The sequence below is a fragment of the Calypte anna genome, chromosome 20 (genome assembly GCF_003957555.1).
Source record: "Calypte anna isolate BGI_N300 chromosome 20, bCalAnn1_v1.p, whole genome shotgun sequence".
Lineage (NCBI taxonomy): Eukaryota > Metazoa > Chordata > Aves > Apodiformes > Trochilidae > Calypte > Calypte anna.
Genome location: NC_044265.1, coordinates 14,306,175 through 14,320,944, shown reverse-complemented (window position 1 = coordinate 14,320,944; position 14,770 = coordinate 14,306,175). Strand labels below are relative to the sequence as shown.

The following is a 14,770-nucleotide window of genomic DNA, read 5'->3' as shown; positions in this document are numbered from 1 at the left end:
CCGCGCGGGAGGGAGGAATGTGAGCGCAGGGAGTGAATACAAAGCCTGTTTTATTGTTACAAAAATCATTACAAAAATACCTTTTTTTTTAAAAAAAGAAACACGAACCCAACCATCTTCCCTTCACACCGGGGGTTCCCCAACGCCACCCGAGGTGGTGCCCCCTGCCCCCCCACAGCATCATCTGAGGGCTGAGGGACTGCCAGGGAGCCACAAACTCAGAGACCCCAAAACCACCAAACCCAGGAGGAGTTTCTGTCAGGCAGCACCAAGGACATGAGACGAGGCTCTGCCCCCCCAGCACTGGGCACCTTCACATTCAGCCCTCTCACACTCACTCCTTGAGCCTTCACAATCCTTCAGTGCTTGGGGACGCTTCCGAGGAGGTAAAAATCCCCCCCAAAAAACCCTACAAAACGTCTGGAGTTAAATGGAAACCCTGGGAGCTCAGCAGAGCTGGGAGCACAGCCCTGGCACCACCTCCGAGTGGCACAAACCCAGGTGAGGTCTGGCTGAGTCCTTGGGACACGAGAGGAATCTGAGGGCAGGGGAGCAGCCGGAGGTTTGGGAAGGCTGAGGCTGAGCACCAGGGGACTTCGGGTGCTCCAGGACCAAACGAGGCTTTGGGCACCTCTTCCACCATCACCAAGTCCTCCCCCCCCATTATCCCCCAGGGGAACCACCTGGGGCTCTGCAGTCACAGGGGTTACCTGAAAAAAAAGTACAGAAATAAGACAAAAAAGCCCCAGAAATGCAGGCACGAGGTGCACCAACCCCTCTGCTCCCTTCCAAATCCTGACCCCAGCAGCTCCAAGCCCCGAATCCCCAGCTCTGGGCTGGCCAGGAACAAGGTCCCAGCTCTGCAGAGGGGACTGTCCCCTCCCTGCAGGTCACTGCCACCTCTCCAGAGGGTGGGAGAGGGGCTTGTGGAAAGGCACCCGTGGGACTCAGAGGTTCTTAGCCCTCCCACCCCCTTCCTGGTGATACTTTGCACTTCAGAAGCACCTCTGGGCAGTTTGGGGCACGAAGCTTCACAACAGCTCTGGGGAAAAACTGAGAATTAACAGAAAATGACAGAGATGAGGAAACGTGGGAAGCTGCCTCAGCCTGGCTGCTGGGCAGGGAGAATGGAGACCTGCCCAGGCTGGGCACTACACCTGGTTTATACCTTCCTAAAAACGGGATTAAAAACCTCATTTCTGTTTGACCTCACACTGGAACCACAGGAGAGGTCAGGGAGAGGAGCAGGAGGAGGAAGAAGAGGAGGAGGAGGGGGCTGTGGCAGCCCAGCTCTGTGCTCAGGAACCCTCGGTGGTCCCTGGGGAAGGGAACCAGAGCTGGGAGCCCCGAGAAGGTCCAAGGCTGCTCCTCCTGGGTCAGAACTCGTCCCGGGGCCGTGGGGGATGGTCCATGCCAAAGAAGGAGGAGGGCAGGGAGTGCACGTCCCGCTCCCGCTTGACGAAGGCGGTGAAGGAGGAGACGCAGTTCCCGATGAAGTGATCGGACTGGGCCAGGATGTAGAGATCCAACTGGGGCACCTCGGGCTGCAGGCTGACAACCTTCACCTGCAGGGACAGCCACAGGGTCACCCCCCGCATGGTGACCAGAGATGGGGACAGACAGGCAGAGGGGACACTGCCTGAGGAGCAGAGACCCCCGGTCACACCCTGATCTGATCTTCATAGCTGGGACCCAAACCCTCTCTGGGGTGCCAGGAGCTCTCTGGGGGGAGCACACCACAGCTCCTGCCTGCTGCCCACAGCACCAGCACCCAGAGCAGGCTGGGATTCAAACACCCCCTGCCAGGGGGCTTCACAGAACCACAGGATGGGCTGGGTTGGAAGGGACCTCAGGGATCATCAGCTCCAACCCTTGATCCACTCCCCCCGTGGTTCCCAGCCCATGGCACTCAGTGCCACATCCAGGCTCTTCCTAAAAACCTCCAGGGATGGAGAATCCACCCCCTCCCTGGGCATTCCAGTGTCTGATCACCCTCTCTGCTAAGAATCCTTTCCTAATATCCAACCTAAACCTCCCCTGGCAGAGCTTCAGCTCTGCCAGGGGAGGTTTAGGTTGGATATTAGGAAAGAATTCTTTAGTCTGTGCCCAGATATCCCACTGATACCTCCCCAACCCCCCCCTGGCTCCAACCTCCTTTCAGGGAGTTGTAGAGAGTGATGAGGTCTCCCCTGAGCCTCCTCTTCTCCAGCCTCAACACCCCCAGCTCCCTCAGCCCTTCCTCACAGCAATTCTGCTGGATCCCTTCACAGCCTCCTTGCTCTTCTCTGGACCTGCTCCAGCACCTCAATCTCCTTCCTGAGCTGAGGGGCCCAGAACTGGACACAGGACTGGCTTCCTCCAGACTCACCTTTCCCTGGAAGAGCTGCTGGATCTCTGCAGTGTAGGGCTCTGAGTCAGTGGCAATGTAAACAGATTTGGCCCCCAGCTTGCCCACCCAGAGCTGCAGTGCCCGGGAGATCTCGGTGAGGCTGGGCAGACACATCTCCATGGTCAGGGGGGCAGCAGCACTGCGCTCGTAGCCCACGCACTGGGGGGAAGCCATGAAGTGGGGCCCAGCAGTGCCCTCCTGCAGCATGTTGCAGGCATTCCTCTGCCAGGGGAGAGCAAACACAGGTTGGTGAGGAGCAGACAGCAGGAATCAGAGAATCACAGAATGGGCTGGGTTGGAAGGGAGCTCAGAGAGCATCAAGTCCAACCCTTGATCCACTCCCCCCGTGGTTCCCAGCCCATGGCACTCAGTGCCACATCCAGGCTCTTTGGAAAGATCTCCAGACACGGAGAATCCACTACTGCCCTGGGCAGCCCAGGGAAGTTTTCCCTGGGAGAAAAGAAACACCCCTTTACCCTCCCCTTCTCCCTCCCCAGAGCCCCCCGTGCACCCCCAGGCCGTACCCAGTCAGAACCAATCCTCAGGTGGATCCCCACGAAGGGCCTGGGCAGCAGGGACTGGATCTGGGAATTCCCCTTCCTCACCATCTGATCCGACCACACCACGTACTGCTGCAGGGCCCTGTGCTCCTCCAGCACTGGGAACTGAGCTGGGGCTCCAGGCAGGGCCAGGACGGGGTGCTGGGAGGGGGGAAACCTGGAGGAAAACAGCCCAGGGACCCCCCAGGGGAGGTGACCTCCCCAGGGAAAGGATCACCCCATGGAAAACCTGGGATCTGCTGCTCCAGAGCCACCCCAGAGGAATCCTGATCCCTTTGCCAGGTGAACAGAACACCAGAGCAAAGCTCCAGGTCCAGCCCAGACCCAGCAGGACAGGAATTGGGGTTTTCTGAGAGGTGAAGGGCAGGGACCCCCCCCCCAGCCTGGAACTCTGTGACCCCCCTGAACTGGCACAGCCCCAGGGGCTCTGGGAACACCAAGGGTTGGGACCAGGAACTGGGAACCAAATTCCTGCTGAGGAATTCACTGCCCCTGCCAGAGCCTGCAGGCAGTGTGCTGCTCAGTGGGTATTCCATGGAAAAATCATGAAGATTTTTAATTAGGCTGCTAATGAACCACTTCAGCCTCTCCCCCTGAGCCCAAGGGCTTCCCACAGCAACCAGCACAGGGATTCCTGTGAGTTCCCCCCCAGTGGCACCACCAGCTCCTCACTACCTCTGCATCCACTGGTCCTTGTAGGCAGGGCTGAAGGACATGCCACTGAAGAGCTCAGATCTATCAAAGTCCACGTGGAACTGATCCCAGAAGGGCCCAAAGGGATTTCCATCCTGCAAAGGAAAGAGAAGTGTTCCCTCAGGACACACACAGAGCCCGGGAGGCAGAGCTGTAAGGGAGAGGGGAGCAGAGGGAAGCCCAGGCCATGGCTCCTCCTCAGGAGGGACAGAACCCGGGGAAGGAATTTAGCTGAGAGCTGACCCAGGGGCTGCCTGGACAGAGAGGAGCAGCCCGTCTGTCAGAGGGGGATCTGGAGGAGGATACCCCAAAAATCTGAGTCCCCAAGCCCAGAGGGATCCCAAGCTCTGCAGCTCTCCGGGGTGGGTTCCTCCTGAGCCTGCAGATCAGCTCTGCCCTTCCCGTGGGCTCCCACCCGCGGGTGTGGGTGCAGGAGGAAGGCACTCACCTTCATGGGGCAGGTGCTGTGGTCAGGACTCCTCTGGGCAGCAGCCTGGAAGCAATAAGCCACCCTGCTGCCCGCCGGCCAGTGCCGGGGTGCCAGCTCCTCCATGAACTGCTCCATGCTGATCACCCGGTGGTACCGCAGCAGCGGCTCCAGCTTGAAGTGCTCCGAGTAGGGGACGTGGAGCTGGGGGCGACAGAGACCACCTCAGCCCGGAGCCTTCCCCCCCCGCTCCACCGGGAGAGGCCCCGGGCCCGCCCGTTCCCCCGGGGGCTCACGTTGGTGTAGGGCGGGCGGTGGTGCCGGTACTCGATCCAGGGCGGCACGGCCAGGGTCCGGTTGAGGGCGCGGGCGAAGGCCAAAGCCCCCAGGAAGTGCTCGGCCTGGTTCCCGAAGCGGCCTGCGGGGAGAGGAGGGGCGGGAGGGGCTCAGACCGGGGCTCAGACCGGGGCTCAGACCGGGGCTCAGACCGGGGCTCAGACCGGGGCTCCCCGGGGGCCGCCGGGCGGGAAGGCCTCACCCATGCAGGGGCAGTAGAGCAGGTAACCGGACGGGTCCCAGGCGGGCCCCGCGCCGCCTCCCCCCGGCAGCACCGAGAGCACCGAGAGCACCGGCAGCACCGAGAGCACCGGCAGCACCGGCAGCGCCAGGAGCAGCAGCGCGGCCGCCATGGCGGTGTCCGGCAGCCCGCCCCCGTCCCGGCATGCCCCGCGGCACCGCCCCGCTCTAGCGGACATCGCCGCCATCGAGAGGCGGAAGCGGCGGTGTGACGTCACTCCCAGCATGCCCCGCACAATGGGGCCGCCGCGGCCTGGGCTGGAGCCGCGTCCGGGGGGGAGCGGGACCGGGACCAGAACCGGGACCAGGGGGTGAGTGCGGGACCGGGACCAGAACCGGGACCAGGGGGTGAGTGCGGGACCGGAACCGGGACCAGGGGGTGAGTGCGGGACCGGGACCAGGGGGGCCCGGGGACACAGGAGGGGGAGGAAACGGGGGTCCGTAGGCCGGGCTCGCCTCTCCATCCCCTCAGGGCTGCCCCAGGGTAACGGGGGCGGCGGCGGCTCCTGCTCCCTTCCCGCTCCCCTCCCGCTCCCCTCCCGTTCCCTTCCCGTTTCCCTTCCCGTTCCCCTCCCGTTCTCCTCCCGGTGTGATCGGGGAGGCTGCCGAGCACCCCCGGGGGCTCTGTGGTGCCGCTGCGGGGCTGTGTCCCGCAGGCTGCCAGCCCGGGCCCCTGTGGGCGTTCGGGGCTTTCCCGGGGGTGTCAGGAAAATCCCGTGCGGTGCCGTGACAGGGACGGAGAGGGGGAAAGGAGGGGAAGGATGCCCTGGGAGCGGGGTGTGGGTACATCCCATGGGCACGGGGCGGATCGCAGGAGCAGGTACAGACTGCCCTGTGAGGAGCCCGGTGCCTCACAGCTGAGCTGTCCCCAGCAGCCCCGGGTCCTGCTCGGGGGCTCGGGGAGCTGTGGCACACGGGGCACCTCCTGCAGGTGACAAAAGGGTCCCGGAGGTGCGGGGAGGAGTGAGGGGGGGGGTTGTACACCCAGCTGTGGCACTGGGAGGACTGGGAGGGTTTGATGGAGTTTTCCAGGCTCAGTGACAGAGGTGACCTCACCTGAGCTCCCTGGTGTCACTCTGCAGCTGGCATTAAAAGGCAGCAGAATCCCAGCTCTGCCTCCTTGCAGGTAGTGTGGAGCTGGCACAGATGGCTGAGGGGAGGAGGCAGCTCCCTGGTGAGAGCAGCAGAGGCCCCCAGGACACAGCTCTGCAGCAGGAGGTACAGAACCCCCTCCTGCCCCCAGGGGCACCTCCACACCCCCCAGCCACCCAGCTCCTTGGGATGGTCCCGTTGCCTGGTGCTTCCCAGGGCAGAGTTCCTGGTGCTGGGAGTGCTGGGGCTGTGACAGTTTTGTCACCTGGGGGGTTGCACATCCTGCCCACAACGGGCACTGCTGAGGTGCAGGAAGTTCCTCCCTCTGAGGCAATCGTGGAGGGAGCAGGAGCTCGAGGGTTTGGTGCTGGTTTAGGGGGAGTTTCTTCAATTCTGGGGGAGAGAGATGGGGTCTGGGGTTGGGTGTCAGATGTTGGGCAGCTGAGGGGGGGGTAGAGCCAGGTGAAAATGCAGAACTTGAACCCACGGGGCACAGAACAAGGTGCTGAGAGGGCTGGGGCAGAGCAGGCAGCAGGAAACAGAAGGAGCTTCCCTCAGCAAGAGGTGAGGCTGGAAAGTGTAAAGGGAATAATGAGACATTGCTGATCCTGAGAGGCAGAGGGTGCCCCAGGGCAGCACTGCTGCCTTCCCACCTCTGCTGGGCCTGGCTGGTGGTTCAGGCTGGGGGAGGGATGGGCTCAGCAGGAGAAAAAGGACCCTGATTTCCTGGGAGAAACTTCAGAAGGGAATTAAAGGTGAGCAAGAATCAAGTGAGGATGGGTGTGAGGAGCAGGGAGAGGGCTGAGAAGCAACCCAGAAACCAGGGGAAGGTGAGGAAGAGGCACCAGTGCCTCTGCAGGGCTGCAAAGGTGTGAGTTCTTGTGAGTTCAGAGAAAGGTGAAGGTGTTGGTGAGGGGCTGAGGGAGAGCAGGAGGGAAGGGGCTGGGGGTGGTGTCTGGGGGTGTCCCTGAACCCCTCCTGTGGTTCCAGGTGGAGATGTGGTGCTGCTGAAGCCCCTTGGAGCTGCCCCAGGAGGACACCAGAGCAGGAGGCCCGAGGCTCCCCTTCTGCTTGACATGGCCACCTCCCACTAGCCCTGCCATGACTGCATTCTTCCCCAGTGTTCCCAACTGGATTCAAGATGCAAAGCAGGAGGAGGAAGAGGCAGGCTGGAAATTAGTCCCCAGAGCAAGAGGTGAAGAGCCCACGAGTCAGGGAAGATGTCAGTGTGACACCTCAGAGCCCTCCTGCCCTGCTGGGGAGAAGCTGAGGACTCAGCCCCTGCCCCACAACGAGCAGAGACCCTACAGCTGCCCCCAGCTGCACTGTGGCAAAGCCTTTGCCTCCAAGTACAAGCTCTACAGGTAGGTACCAGGGGGGCAGGGGGAAGGGAACCCCTTCCCCTCAGGCTGGGCTGCTGCATCCTGTGCTCAGGAGGGGGCTGGGGCAGAAGGGAAGCTCAGAGAGTTAAACACAGAGCAGAGGAGCAGCAGCAGCATCACAGCTGGTGACCCCTGAGCACGGGGGTGTCCCTGGGGCAGCTGGGGACAGGCAGAGCTCCTGAGGAGGGGAGTGGTGAGAGGGTAAAATCCCCAGAAACCTGGAGGTGGCAGCAGTGTGGGACACTGAGGCACAGCCAGGCACAGCCAGCAGGGACTGCCCCATCCTGCTGCCCCCAGGAGAGGGAGACCCCAGACCCAGAGCAGCCTTTCCTGCCAGGAGCCCCCCTGTCCCTGTCCCTGTCCCTGTCCTTCCCCCCCGTGGCTGCTGTGTCCCTGTGCTGAGCTGGGGCAGCTCCTGGTGCTTGGGGTGCTGTGGGGACCCTGTGCCCAGGGGAGGGGGTGGGGATGGGGACACTGCAGCTGGGAATCCCTGGGAGCAGAGAGGGGGAGGAGGGGATCTGGAAAGGGCAGAGAGTGTCTTGGTGTGAGTGTGAGAGTGTGAGTGTGTGTGAGTGTGTGTGAGTGTGAGTGTGTGTGAGAGTGTGTGTGTGTGAGAGTGTGTGTGTGTGAGTGTGAGTGTGAGTGTGTGTGAGAGTGTGTGAGTGTGAGCGTGTGAGTGTGTGTGAGAGTGAGTGTGTGTGTGAGTGTGAGTGTGTGTGTGTGAGAGAGTGTGAGTGTGTGTGAGAGTGTGTGTGTGAGTGTGAGTGTGTGTGTGTGAGTGTGTGAGAGTGTGTGTGTGTGAGAGTGTGTGTGTGTGAGTGTGAGTGTGTGTGAGTGTGTGTGAGTGTGAGTGTGTGTGTGAGAGTGTGTGTGTGTGAGAGTGTGTGTGTGTGAGAGTGTGTGAGTGTGAGTGTGTGAGTGTGTGTGAGTGTGAGTGTGTGTGAGTGAGAGAGTGTGTGTGTGTGTGTGAGTGTGAGTGTGTGTGTGTGTGTGTGTGAGAGTGTGTGTGTGTGAGAGTGTGTGTGTGTGAGAGTGTGTGTGTGTGAGAGTGTGTGTGTGTGAGAGTGTGTGTGTGACTGTGAGAGTGTGTGTGTGTGAGTGTCTGTGTGTGTGAGTGTCCATGTGAGTGTCTGTCTGTCTGTGTCTGTCTCTCTCTCACTGCCGTGCCCCCCCGTGCCCAGGCACATGGCCACGCACTCAGCGCAGAAGCCTCACCAGTGCGTGTACTGTCACAAGATGTTCCACCGCAAGGATCACCTCCGGAACCACCTGCAGACCCACGACCCGCACAAGGAGGCTCTGCACTGCCCCGACTGCGGCAAGAACTACAACACCAAGCTGGGCTTCAGGAGGCACCTGGCCATGCACGCTGCTGCCAGCGGGGACCTGGGCTGCAAGGTGTGCCTGCAGACCTTCGAGAGCACCCAGGTGCTGCTGGAACACCTCAAAACCCACTCCAGGAGGGCGTCGGGGGGCACCAAGGAGAAGAAGCACCCGTGCGACCACTGCGACCGCCGCTTCTACACCCGCAAGGACGTCAGGAGGCACCTGGTGGTGCACACGGGCAGGAAGGACTTCTTGTGCCAGTACTGCGCCCAGAGGTTTGGCAGGAAGGACCATCTGACCAGGCACGTGAAGAAAAGCCACTCCCAGGAGCTGCTGAAGATCAAGACGGAGCCCGTGGACGTGCTGGGCCTGCTGAGCTGCGGCTCCTCCGTGGCGGTGAAGGAGGAGCTGAGCCCCGTGCTGTGCGTGGCCTCCAGAGACGTGATGGGTGGGAAGAGCTTCCCGGGGGTGCTGCCCGTGGGCATGTACAGCACACACCTCCCAACGGTGCCCGGCTCAGGGATGCCCCATTCTTTGGTTCCTAACTCTCTTCCCATGGGAGTCAGCTACCCTCTGGAGTCTTCCTCTCCCATCTCCTCCCCGCCGCAACCTCCTCCAAAGTATCAGCTCGGATCTACCTCATATTTGCCTGAGAAACTGCCCAAAGTAGAGGTGGACAGCTTCCTGTCGGACTTCCCTGGCAGCCTGTCTCTCTCATCTGGTGAGCCTCAGTCCTCCTCGCCTCAGCCACCCCCCCTGGATGAGGCTTTGCTTTCCAAGAGCCCTGCTAACCTCTCGGAGGCTCTCTGTGCTGCTAACATGGACTTCTCTCATCTTCTTGGCTTCCTCCCCCTGAATCTTCCTCCTTGCAACCCTCCCGTGTCCTCGGGGGGGTTGGTCATGGGCTACTCCCAGGGGGAGACACAGCCCCTGCTTACCACTTTGCAACATCAACCTCAAGAACCTCCTGGAGCTGGGGCCTCCCTGAACTTTGGGCCCCTGCACTCACTGCCCCCTGTCTTCACCTCCAGCTTGAGCACAACCACTCTGCCACGGTTCCACCAGGCTTTCCAGTAAGCTGAGGAGCACTGGAGAGCAGAACTTTTCAGCCACCCTCCTGCAGAGAGCCTTAAAAACGCACAACTCTTACCTCCCTGTTGGGGTGGGGAAGCTTTGCCCAAGCTGTGCCAGACAGGAGCCTTCTGGTGTCTGGAGGGAGCACTTGTAGACTGGAGCAGTCCCCGTGCCAGGGAGCAGATTCCATCCAACAGGCTGGATGCATTTCTCTGCTGTTTGATCTGTGAATCAGGAGCCACGCTTAGCACTGACCTTCCCAGGAGCTCCTCTTGGGGAAGGGACTGTCCCTGAGAAGGAGCTGAGGCTCTTTCAACCTTGGGCTGAAACTTTTTGAAGAGTCCAGCTTCCATTTCACATCCCCACCCTGCAGCTCTGGCCCAGCAGCCAACACCTCCACGAGGAGGAGGAGGAGGAGAAGCCAGGACACCCCCTCTGTGTGAAGCCAACGGGGAAGAGGCTGAGGCTGCCCTTCCCCACTACCTCTCACCCAGCACAGCCTTCCCACCCCCTGCAGCTCACTCCACATCAGTGTTAAAGCAACGAGACCGTTTACATGGTGATTCAGAGCCCTCACCTCCTCCTCTTCCTCCTCCTCCTCCTTCTTCTTCTCCGTGGAGCCCTCGGGTCAAAGCTCCTCATGGTGAGCACTGTTTACACAGCACCAGTCTGTTCCCACCATTACAAAAACAGAACATAGGAGGCACCAGAAGCCCCCTGGGGGTATCTCTGGTGTAGCCAGAACACTGTTTACACAAGGAAGTCAGGTTGCACTGATTTCTCTTCACTGATCCTCTTCTTTCCCCCATGGGGAACACTCTGCTGCTCCGACCTCCACAGCGTGCCGGGGCTGGAGCAGCTCCAGCAGCTCCTCTGTGGGGTAGGGACAGAGCCCCTGGAGAGCTCCCCTGCAGGCAAACAGATGGTGCAGCTGTTCTGGAAACCAAAGCAGGTGCAGAAGCTGAGTGAGGAGCTCGGGGATGAGGAGCTCGGGGCCCTGGCACGGATGGGAAGGGGCTCCCTGGGTTCCCCTGAGATGAGGAGCAGAGCAGGAGTTCCCAGGGCTTTTAACCACAGCAGCTCAGCAAGGTCAGGACCCTTTTGGCTTATCCAAGAAGCAGTGTCAAGAGAGACACTCTTACTCCCCCAGTCCTTGGGTGATAACCTCCAGGAATCGGGAGGAAAAACTGGTCCCAGTTTCACAGGGGCTGTGTGGGTGTGTTTGAGGCATTTCCCCCAACACTAACAGCTCCAGCAGACACTGCAGGCTTGGCCCTGCAGTCCCCCTTCCACTTAGGATTTGGTTCCACTGGCCTCTGGGTTCTCTCCTCCTCCAAGTCCTGCTTCCCCTGCCTCTCCTCTTAAATCCTTCCGTGGCCTCTCTGCCCCCGAGGACAGCAGGGTGACACTGGAAGTGGCAGCTGATGCCACTGAGCATCTGTGTCCTCCCTGCTCTGGTTCCCTGGGCCCTTGCACAGTGCCTGCAGAGGTTGCTCCCACTGGACCTTGGTGTGTGGTGCTGGATCTTCAGCCCTCAGCACGGGGGAGCCTCTCTGAGCCAGCACCAGCCAGGAAATCCCTCAATGTTCTTCTCCATAAATCTGGAAAATGCAAAATCTACCTCTGCTCTGTTGCCCCAGCCCCTCCCCAGAGCATCTCAGCCCCCTGCACCTCCCAGCCCTGGTCCTGCAGCCTCCTCTGCTCACAGCCTCATTCCCCTCCCGTTCTACTCCAGAATTTTATTTTTAATTTAGCTTAGGAATTCTCCCCAGAATGACTGTTTAGTGATCCATTGATTCTCCAGACCATAGCTCAGTTGTTTTAGGCTAGCCAGCAATGCTGCAAATAATACTTTTGTATCAAAAATGTAATATAAGATTTATTTACCTCAGCGCTGTCCTGTGGCAGTGCCCTCCCCGGGTGGCACTGCCTCCTCTCCACTCTGACGTTGCCTTTCGAAGCCCAGCGAGTGCCTTCTTGTTCCCCAACACAGAAAAGGTGAGCAGGGCATCCCTGCCCCTCTGTTCACCACCACTGAATACCTCAGGCCTGTCTTCTGTTGCTTTGCTCTTTGCAAACTGAGAGAGTTCCACACTGCTGTCAGTGATGTGCAAGCCTTAGAGCCCTGGCTGCCACTGAGAGGATTTATTTTATTTTTTCAAAGAGATAAATGGTCAGAACTGGTCCCTCCCTGCAGGGGTCTGGGATTTATGCAATGCCAGCACAACCCCCACTGCCTCAGCACGTTCAGCTTTCCTGCTTGTTCCTGCATTGTACTCTGAACAGATGTCAGCACTGGAATTCCTTTAGCAGTGGTAGCTAAACTTAGAGCCAGGCAGCTTTTCCCTACCCGTAGTCTGTCAAAGAATAAATGGAATTCATTTTGCTAATACTTGCACGTGTGGTTTGTGGTTTGCTGTCCTGGAGGGCAGAGTTGTAGGAACAGCGTTTGGGGAGGGAGGTGTGGGTCAGGGCAGGAGGTGTGGGGCAGGGCCAGGAGGTGTGGAGCAGGGCAGGAGGTGTGGGGCAGGGCAGGAGGTGTGGGGCAGGGCAGGAGGTGTGGGGCAGGAGCAGGAGGTGTGGGGCAGGAGCAGGAGGTGTGGGGCAGGAGCAGGAGGTGTGGAGCAGGGCAGGAGGTGTGGGGCAGGAGCAGGAGGTGTGGGGCAGGGCAGGAGCAGGAGGTGTGGGGCAGGGCAGGAGGTGTGGGGCAGGGCAGGAGCAGGAGGCTGGAGAGAGCCCCAGGTGCCTGCACTGAGCACACAGGTCCCGTGGCACAGCAGAACCTGCAGGGACTCAGCCAGGCTGGGATTAATGAACCACTTTGCATGTGGAGTAAAGCACCCAAGGCACAAAACAGAGGAGTTCCCACAGCAGCTTTTACCTGTCCTTAAGAAGAAGCTTTTGAGCACCTCCACTGCTTGGGGTCTGGGTTCATGGGGAGGAGGTACCAGGCTGCTGGGATCAGTGGAGTCTCTCAGCCAAACTCCTGCAGCTGTGGAAAACCCACAAGAACTGAACCTGCCACCCCATGGGTGTCACTGCAGCCCTGCCCTTGGTGCAGCAGCCATCCTGCTTGAGAGGTGAGAGAAAAAACAGTTCCATCCCAGAAGGGTTTGGGGTTTGCTTTAAATCAAGGTTTAGGGATAAACTCATTGAATCCCAGACTGGTTTGGGCTGGAAGGGATCTTAAAGCCCCCCAGTGCCCCCCCTGCCATGGGCAGGGACACCTCCCCCAGCCCAGTGGGCTCCAAGCCCCATCCAACCTTGGGCACTGCCAGGGATGGGGCAGCCACAGCTTCTGGGGGCAGCCTGGGCCAGGGTCATGCAGAGGCCACCGTGTCCTGAGATCAGAGGTACCCTGGGGACAGACAGACAGACAGACAGACCCATGGCCACAGGACCAGGCTCTGTGGGGACACGCAAAGCTCTGAGGCTTTGGGGGCTGCAGGCTCAGGATGGGGCTGCAAAGAAGTCAGGACAAACACAAACACAAACCACCTCGGGAGGCACAAAATGCTTCTCAGAGAAGGAGATTCTAAAGCTATTGCTAAAGGGAAGCAGAGCTGGGCTGGGATTCACACCCAGCCAGGAGCTGTGGGAACTGGGACACAGCACCATGTGCTGCAGGACAGGATGGGACAGGATGGGACAGGACGGGACAGGACGGGGACAGGACGGGACAGGACGGGGCAGGACGGGATGGGGCAGAACAGGGGTCACCTCTCAGCCCTGATGAGCCTCACCCGCTCAAAACCCTAAGCCAGGAGAAAGCTCCCACTCCTACCCCCATCCAGCACCCAAAGCAGCCCCGAAGCTGCAGAGCACTTTGAGTGCTGGAGGGGGGGAAGCTTCATCCTCCCCCATGGCTCAGCCACTCCAGAGCCCCAGGCAAGGAGATTTCTCCCCGAGCAGTGCAGGAGCTGCCCCCAGAGTTTCCCACAGCACTTCCCTGCCACAGGAATGGCACAGACAGGGATGGAGCTGTCAGCAGACCCATCACATTCTGCTCCCCACAGACCTGCCCCCCGAGGTGCTTCCCCAGCAGAGGGACCTTGGGTTTCTTACCTGCAGAGGTGCTGGCTGGGGACTGAGGCTCCTTCCCCTCTGGGTGCCTGGGGTTGGACTCGGGTTCTGCCCTTGTCCTTCCCAGCACACACAGAGCACAGGGGTGACACGGAGGTGGCTTCTCTGCACTGGGAGGTGACAGTGACAAGGAAAGTTAAAGGCACTGCAGGAGATAAAGACCAGGGAATGTGGAATCCTGCTTTTAAGTTACCATTAAATAGGTCAGCTCTGCCTTTTCAGTCTGGGCAGAAATCCTCAGCATTAAACCCAACTGTCCCTCAGGTCCTCCCCTTCACTGTCACCACCCATGTCACACACTCTTTCTTTGGAGCACCCAAGGGGGTCCCCAGCTCTCCCACCCACAGACAGGGACAGGAGAGGGGTCTGAGCACTGCAGGAGCCCCAGGAGCAGGAGGCAAAGCTGCTGCATGGTCCCCAGGAAGCCCTGGCAGGAGCTCAGCCACTGCTGGGGGCTGTAGGATGGGGGGGCAGCACCCACCCAGAGCTGAGAAACCCCCCAGGGTGTCCACTTGGGCTGTCCCTGCTGGCCAGAACCTTCCCATTGCTACAGCTCAGCTCTGACCCTAAAAAGGAACTTTCTAGCACATCTACACACTGACAACCCTCCCAGTGGGGTGTTTGGGTTTTTTAACTGTAAAAACGATGAATTGCCATCAGGGAAGCTCCAAGGTCACTGACATTGGCTGAAGTTCTGCAAGGAGGGGGGGAGGAGGGACCATTCCCAGGATCCCTGTGATTTGATGGAGGTCTTTGCCTGCACTCAGCACCCCCATCCCAGCCCTGGCTGCACAAGCCTTTGCATCACCAGGAAAGGGACTTCCCTGCCCTCCCTCAGGCAGGAGCACTCGGGGACACTCCTGTCACCCACAACCCCAGCAAAGCCCCAGAGCTCTGGGAAGGACACAAAGCTGGAAGCCAACAACGAGGGCTCAGCTCCCAGGGCAGCCTCAGAGCTGAGGAAGGGCACAGCTGCCCCCTCCTTGCTCTCAAGCACTGTGGCTTGTCCCCATCCCTCACTGCCACCCCATGAACCCCAACTTCCAAACCCAGAGGGGAATTGCTGAGCTCTTACCCTGCAGCAGCGCCAGGAACGGAGCCAAACGCCTTGACCAGCAGTGATTTAATGACAACACATGGCAGCATACAGGACACAGCACCCTGGGAG

General features: G+C 60.1%; 2 protein-coding genes across 5 annotated transcripts; one reads left to right on the top strand and one right to left on the bottom strand.

Moving 5' to 3' along the window:
- Window positions 1–33: 33 nt before the first annotated feature.
- On the bottom strand, window positions 34–4,781 carry POFUT1 (protein O-fucosyltransferase 1). 2 transcript variants are annotated; one of them, XM_030462860.1, is made up of 8 exons: window positions 4,729–4,781; window positions 4,608–4,683; window positions 4,366–4,487; window positions 4,091–4,273; window positions 3,625–3,737; window positions 2,914–3,106; window positions 2,369–2,611; window positions 34–1,565 (listed from the first exon to the last, which is right to left on the bottom strand). In XM_030462860.1, exons 1-8 carry the CDS (start codon window positions 4,756–4,758, stop codon window positions 1,377–1,379), a joined length of 1,149 nt encoding a protein of 382 aa, XP_030318720.1. In that variant the 5' UTR covers window positions 4,759–4,781; the 3' UTR covers window positions 34–1,376. The 2 variants fall into 2 exon arrangements, with proteins under 2 accessions (XP_030318720.1, XP_030318719.1); XM_030462859.1 differs by having other exon boundaries at window positions 4,608–4,767.
- A 92-nt stretch (window positions 4,782–4,873) lies between these two features.
- On the top strand, window positions 4,874–11,891 carry PLAGL2 (PLAG1 like zinc finger 2). Of its 3 annotated transcripts, XR_003988435.1 has the most exons (5): window positions 4,895–4,956; window positions 5,772–5,863; window positions 6,728–7,101; window positions 8,301–10,162; window positions 11,412–11,891. XR_003988435.1 is itself a non-coding variant. In XM_030463250.1 (4 exons), the coding sequence occupies exons 3-4, from the start codon at window positions 6,839–6,841 to the stop codon at window positions 9,520–9,522; spliced, it is 1,485 nt and encodes a 494-aa protein (XP_030319110.1). In that variant the 5' UTR covers window positions 4,895–4,956; window positions 5,772–5,863; window positions 6,728–6,838; the 3' UTR covers window positions 9,523–11,891. The 3 variants fall into 3 exon arrangements, 2 of the variants coding, with proteins under 2 accessions (XP_030319111.1, XP_030319110.1); XM_030463250.1 differs by having other exon boundaries at window positions 8,301–11,891; XM_030463251.1 differs by lacking the exon at window positions 5,772–5,863 and having other exon boundaries at window positions 4,874–4,956; window positions 8,301–11,891.
- The last annotated feature ends 2,879 nt before the right edge of the window (window positions 11,892–14,770 follow it).